This window comes from Lipotes vexillifer, unplaced genomic scaffold (genome assembly GCF_000442215.2).
Source record: "Lipotes vexillifer unplaced genomic scaffold, Lipotes_vexillifer_v1.1 scaffold1272, whole genome shotgun sequence".
Classification (NCBI taxonomy): Eukaryota; Metazoa; Chordata; class Mammalia; order Artiodactyla; family Lipotidae; genus Lipotes; species Lipotes vexillifer.
Genome location: NW_006779909.1, coordinates 2234703 through 2241912, shown reverse-complemented (window position 1 = coordinate 2241912; position 7210 = coordinate 2234703). Strand labels below are relative to the sequence as shown.

Genomic DNA, 7210 nt, shown 5'->3' with positions numbered 1-7210 from the left:
GAGGATCCCTACCCGGGCGCCGACGCCGGAGCTCCGCCCCTTGCCGCGCCGCTCCCTCCGGGGCTGCAGGCAGAGGTCGCTCAGCTCTGCGAACGCCGACGTCTTCATTACCTCCTCCTTCTCCCGCCGGTGTGCGAGGGCCTCGCCCGGCAGCGGCACTATTCTGGGTGGGCGGCTGGGCCCGCGCGGCTGCTGAGCGCTCGGCGCGGAGAAGCCAGATCCTCTGTCCGCGCGGCGCCGTGACAGGTGCAGAGTCTGGTCTGAAGACCCACCTGCGGCGGCCGCCGCGATGCCCACCATGCGGAGGACCGTGTCGGAGATCCGCTCCCGCGCGGAGGGTGAGTGGCTGCCGCAGCGCGAAGCTGTGTGCTTAGCGCGCGCGGGGGCGGCTCGGGGCCAGCCGAGGGTCAGGCGGTGTGAGAGAGAGTGTGAGAGTGTGTGTGTGTGTGTGTGTGTGTGCGCGTGTGTGTGTGTGTTTGCGAACCCTTCTCCCTGCGCCGCCATCAGTGCAGACCCCTTTCCAGCTGCAGAGCCCCGAAATTGATGTCCTCGGAGGGATCCCCAAGGCTCGCTTTACACGGCAGCGTGACTGGGTCTCTGCGCTCTCGCCCTGCCCACCTCCCTCCCCACTAGCGCACAAACCACTCTGTCTCCACTCTGCTTCTCCATTCTAGGGAACACAGCCCCAGCCAGCCGCCCACCTTTTTGCAGCCCCCCATCACTGCTCCCCGGGAACTGAATCTGCCTTTCCCAGGTTGCAGAATCCTTTGATCCACAGCCCCTCGCCTCTCCGAGCGGGAGGAGCCTTAATTGGGCTTGGGCGCTCAGCCGGTGCTGTGCATTACAGTCTCTGCAGTTCCGCCTCCTGCAGCGGAGTCTCAACCAGCTCCCGTCTGAGGTTTTGTTTTTCCCTTTACCTGATACCTGCATTTTGGCCAGCTGAGCGGACTTTTTAGCAAGGTGGAAGCTGTTTTCTTTGCTCCACCCAGGGCCATATGTTGAATGGCTACACTAGTCAGCAATGAGCAACAGATGCCCGAGGGTAAAAGCCAGTAAGCTTTTGGAGGGCCTAGGCTGTCTTCATCCTCTGATGAGCCCTCAGCATCCGGCCTAGCATGTGGCAGTCAGTTGGTAAATACGTTTTCATTTTGTTCATAGCGAAGCCAAAACAGTGCATATCTGGAGCTTTGTTTTATTCTTCTGTCACATAAACCCATACTTGAATCCTGTAAAGGGTGGCTCATGTTCTCACAACATCACTGATGTCCATCTTTCACCCCCGCCCCCCCCATTTAATGTTTGGCAAGTGGTAAACTGATTTTAGGAAAAAAGATACAGATTTTAGGAGAATTGGATTATAGGGGTTTGAGACAGGCCATTTTATTATTTTTCCTCTTCAGAGCCCCCATGTTAAAAATGGGGGCTCTGAGCTCTAGTAGCTATGATTTTCGGATTACAGCACTTAGGAAGTACTCAGTGAAACTGCTCTGGGGAGAAGGCCACACAAGAGTCAAAACTAACCTGTGTCCTACTTAGGGATTTAGTACATTCTTATTGTCATTTGTAATATAATGAAAAAATATACAGGGCACTTTATAGATGCACATTGAATAAATGATAGTGCTGTCTTTAAATGTACACAGTAAAAATGTGTACATTCGTTTTTTACACTTCTGAGTGAAGTGCATTTTTTTTTCTTATTTATTTCTTCCAGTTTTATGGAGCTATATTTGACATATGGCACTGTATAAGTTTAAGGTGTACAGCATAATGATTTGACTTACATACATCATGAAATGATTACCACAATGAATTTAGTGAACATTCATCAACTCATATAAATACAAAATTAAAGAAATAGAAAAAAATTTCCTTGTGATGAGAACTCTTGGGATTTACTTTCTTAACAAATTTTATATATAACATACAACTTTCATGTATAAACAATTATATTTATCATGTTGTACATTACACCCTAGTACTTATTTATCTTATAACTGGAAGTTTGTACCTTTTGACTGCCTTCATCTGATTTCCCCTCCCCCCATACCCCACCTCTGATAACCCCCAATCTGATCTCTTTTTCTATGAGTTGGTTGGTTTGTTTTTGAAGTATAATTGACCTACAAGAGTATGTTAATTTCTGTTACACAACATAGTGATTCGATATTTCTATGCATTTCAAAATGATCACCACAATGTCTAGTTACCATCTGTCACCATGCAAAGATATTGCATAATTATTAACTATATTCCCCACACTGTACATTTCATACACATGACTCATATTTTGCACCTGAAGTTTGTACCTTTTAATCTTCCTTACCTGTGTCTCTACCCCCACTCCAATTCCCACTGGCAACCACCTGTTTGTTCTATGTATTTATGATGCTGTTTCTGTTATGTTTGTTCACTTGTTTTACAGATTCCACATAGAGATGAAATCATTCAGCGTTTGTCTTTTTCTGACTTACTTCACTTGGCATAATACCGTCTAGGTCCATCCATGTTGTCGCAAATGGCAAGATTTCATTCTTTTTTATGGCTAATACTCCATTATATATATTCCATATACACACACACTGCATCTTCTTTATTCATTCATCTACTGATGGCACTTAGGTTGCTTCCATATCTTGGCTATTGTAAATAATGCTGCAATGAACATAGTGATACATATATTTTTCTAATTAGTGTTTTTGTTTTCTTTGGATAAATAGCCAGGAGTGAAATTGCTGGATCATATGATAGGTCTGTATTTAATTTTTTGAGGAACCTCCACACTGTTTACCATAGTGGCTGCACCAATTTACATTTCCACCAACAATTCATGAGGGTTCCCTTTTCTCTGCATCCTCACTAGCACTTGTTGTTTGTTGTCTTTTTGACAATAGTGAATGAATTTTCTTAATTATCGTTTGAGTGAGCCATTCAGGTAATGAAAATATAGCGGTAATACTGGGATTGTTCTTTCAAATAATAGCAGTTGATGGAGTCTATATCATGGGAAATGGGAAAAGAGAAAGGACCAGAAAATAATGTAAAACCTATGCCATATGAGAGGATTTCATTAAGTACTGAGAGGCTACAGTATTGTTTTTGATTGGCATGTATATTTTTCAAAGCATTTTTACCAAGATTACATTATAGGACCTTACAGTGCTCCTGGAGATTGGTGAAGATGGTCCCATCTGATAGTTGAGGAAACTGTGGCCCAGGTGGTTGAGGTACGTGTCACAGGTCAAGTAGCTAGTTCAGTGACACATTTGAATTAACAGCTTTGGAAAACAGTGACTGGTTCTATTTAATCTTTGTATTCCCTGTGCATCCAGCACAGTGTCAGGGGCATAGTGGCACTTAGTGAATGACCCTTACCCACCGTGTTGGTTGGTTCAGTTTATTATGTGCTCAGCATTTTGGTCTGGACTGTGGTGAGGACAGCATTAATAATGACCCTGGGGGCTGGCGATGTGGCTCATTGCCTGCCCTGCCCACACTTTTCTTTCCTAAGGAATAGTCTCTTTTGACAGCTCCTGCTGCCTAAAGACCTTGTTCTGAATGGCAGCGTCCTTGGCTTCAGTTGGTTGGACCACGGCAGGCTCCTGACCCAAAAGCAGAGAATCCATAGGTGGTTCAAACACTTGTAAGCTTGTGTTTTGGCTCAGAAAGATGCTTTGTGGTGATCACCTCTCCCATGGGAAGAGTTAAGCTTAGAGGCTTAGAGTGAAGGTTGAAGCAGAAAGGGGCAGAGGAGAATAGGCTGGTAGAGGAGAGAATGGCTGGCTGTAATAGGTTGTGCTAATGCTGCTAGTATGAGGAAACAGAAATTGCGTGAAGAGAGGAAGATAGGATAGAAAATGAACTGAATGGAGAGAATGAGGCAGAGAGACACATGCTGAGAGAGGGTGGCCAGTCCCTGGAGCACCTCCCTCCTGACTCTTTTAGTCCCAGTTCCCAAGTAGCCTTAGAACAAGCTCTTTTTTTCCTTGAAGTGACTTGAATGGGCTTCTGTTCCCTGCATTCAGATTGGCCAGATGCATGGCTGTTCTGTGTGCAAGCTATTTACAACCAAATTGAGGGGAAAGAACTTCCATGAAATAAGAAATAAACAGTCTGGGACTTCCTTGGTGGCACAGTGATTAAGAATCCTCCTGCCAATGCGGGGGACATGGGTTTGAGCCCTGGTCCGGGAAGATCCCACATGCTGTGGATCAACTAAGCCCGTGCGCCACAACTACTGAGCCTGTGCACCACAACTACTGAGCCTGCACTGTAGAGCCCGTGCTCCACAACGAGAGAAGCCACCGCAATGAGAAGCCCGCGCACCACAATGAAGAGTAGGCCCCACTCGCCACAACTAGAGAAACCCCATGCATAGCAACGAAGACCCAATGCAGCCATAAATAAATAAATAAATAAATAAATAAATTTTTTTTTAAAAAAGAAATAGTCTAACAGGGGATGTTATTAATTAAACAGCATGCCTGCTATGGGTAACAAAGAGCTGTGGCAGATCAGACATAAGAATACGAGGTCTGCCAAGCAAACATTCCATTGAGAAATGATTTGAAATGAGTGCTCACTCAGTGCTTTTCAAACTTTAAGATGCCCACAAATCACCTGGGAATCTTGTTAGATGCAGCTTCTAAATGGGTAGGGCTGGAGTTGCATTTCTGACAAGCTCACGCGTAACGCTGGGTGGTGCTGGCCTGCAGGTCACAGTCTGAGTACCAAGCTTCCAAGATAATGCCATCTATTTCAGTAGTCAGGAGGGCATTGAGAGTAGAGAGTGACCAATTGAAAAAGCAGTGAACATGACCGTGGCTTATTTGAGAGTTCTTAAAGAAACTGGCCAGGAACAAAGGGAAACTTGGAAGGAATGGGATGTAAATTTGGATAAGTAAATACTTCTAGATTACAGAGCATTTTAAATGCCAAGATGAGTCATTCGGATTTTGAATCAAACATCTGAGAAGGATCTTAGAGTTCATCTAATTCAATTCTCATGCAAGCATGAGGCCAATGTATAATACTTCTAACTGGGCCAGTTAGGAGCCAAATCATTATAGGGGAGTGACATCCCCAAACAGTGTCTTAGAGAGATAAGCCTGGAAGTATGTTGGATGGTTTGGAGGAAATGACACTGTAAATACACTCTGTTGTTTTTTTTAAAAAGTCTAAAAATGACAAAAGCCAGGATTAGTATTGGAGTGGAGCAGTGACACTGGGAAGGGAGGAATTAGAGATATTTCTCAGTAAATCATTAACGTGTTCAACAGATATCTGTTGAACTCCTGCAAGTACCGTTCCAGGTACTTGAGATACATCAGTGAACAAACAGAATGTGAAAAGCCCTGCCCTGGAAGTGCTATCATTCTAGTGAGGCAAGAGACAAAGCAAACACAAAAAATTAGCAAATTATAGACTTTGTTATGTGGTAAGTGCTGTGGGAAAAATAAAGAAAAGGTAAGATACATAAGGTTGGTGGATGAATTGCAAGTTTAAATAGGTTGGTTAGGCTAGCCTTCATTGAAAAGTTGAGGTGGAGGAGGTGAAAGAAGCCTGGTGGGAATCTGGGGAAAGAATGTTCCAGACAGGCCCCAAGGCAGGACAGAGGAGTGTTAAAGGAACAGGGAGGGGGAGAAGAGTAGGAAATGAGGTGACAAAGGCCACATCATAGGACATAGTGATACAGTGAATGTACCGCAGGAGATTCTGAAGCAGCAATTTCAAATTTTAATGTTTACAAGATCCCAGGTATTCCATTAAAACTGCGGTTTCTTGGGCTGCCTCATGACGATTCTGTTGAGTAGATCTGCCATGGGACTGCATTCTTAATGAGCTGCCCAGAATATTCTGGTGCAGGTGAAACGTTTTCAGGAACTCTGCTCTATAGTCTTGAACCTGATTGATTGGGAAGATCTATCGAAAGATAAGGAAATTGAGAAAGAGGGTCAGTACAGTACGAGAAGATATACATTCAAATTTTGAAGTGATTGGGGGACATCCAAATGGACATGTTTTGAGGATACTTTGAAATTTGGAGGTTAGATATGGGTAAAATCTAACGGGAATCTCAAGTTCAGAGATAATAGTTGAAACCCTGATAGTAGATAAATTTGCCAGAACACAAGACTAGATAAAGCAGAGGGCTAAGAATTACAGGTCTCTTCACTTTCTACTCCAGCTAAATCAAATAAGTCTCTGAATTCAGCATTAGGAATCCTAGAAACAGGGACTGAAATAACAGTTTACACAAAATAGAATTTTTCTCAGTCTTGTAAAACTAACATGAGGGCAGTACAGGTGAGCTATGTCTACTACATAAAGTCATAAGGGACATGGGCTCCTTACATCTTTCTGCCTCATCATTCTGAGTATATAACTTCCATAAAGTCATAACCTGGTTACCGGGTTCCAGCCATTGTGTAGGAGTCCCAGGTAGGAAGAAAATGGAAGGGTGTGAGACCAAAGGGTTTTCTTCAAAGTACCGCACAAAGGCTAATGCTTATTTTGCATTGGCTCCCTTCTGCAAGGGAAGCTGGGAAATGGAGTTTTATATCTGGCACATTACTCAGTGTTTTATTCCTAAAAGAAAAAGGGAAAATGGTTATTGGGTTGGCAACTGACAGGTACCGTCACCATCAGATTGTCAGAGGGTCTTGCTTGAATAAAAGAGGTGTTCTAGAGCTCATAATTTACAAAATAAGGACCATTATTTGAAACTAAGGAAATGCACACAAAAAAAGCACATACCTATCCAATGGTTTGCATTTTATTCTGTTGAATATTATGCTAAAATGTAAGACATTCATTTGATTATGTAAAACATGTGCTAAGTGATAAATCTAGGAATCGTCCTAGGGACTGTTTTCCTAGACTGGTCTGTGTAAATGGCACCTTTAAAATGTTTGTAATTATAAAGAATACTACATTTCCTTTACTTAAAAGATAACAAAAGGAGCATGGAGATGATTTCTGCAAGAATTGTTAAAAGGAAACCTTTAGAAGGCTGTTTCATTCGTCCAAGTAAAAGATGACTAAGAACCTTTGTTCCTTTAGCAAGCATGTATTATGCATCTGCTGCGTGCCAGCTAATTGAATTGTGGGACAAAAAGGTGTGGTGAATGAAGGATGCCCCAAAGTAACCATGAAAATGAGTTAAAAGATTTACAACTTACATGACACTCTTTAACAGAGAGAGTGAGTG

The 7210-nt window shown here is 43.3% G+C and overlaps 1 protein-coding gene across 1 annotated transcript in view; it reads left to right on the top strand.

The window, feature by feature from the left end:
• Window positions 1-241: 241 nt before the first annotated feature.
• ATP8A1 (ATPase phospholipid transporting 8A1) overlaps window positions 242-7210 on the top strand; it is a 236036-nt gene continuing 229067 nt past the window's right edge. Inside the window, exon 1 of the mRNA XM_007453049.1 lies at window positions 242-338. Within this exon, the coding sequence (XP_007453111.1) occupies window positions 290-338 (49 nt within the window). The 5' untranslated portion in view covers window positions 242-289. The remainder of the gene's footprint in view (window positions 339-7210) is intronic.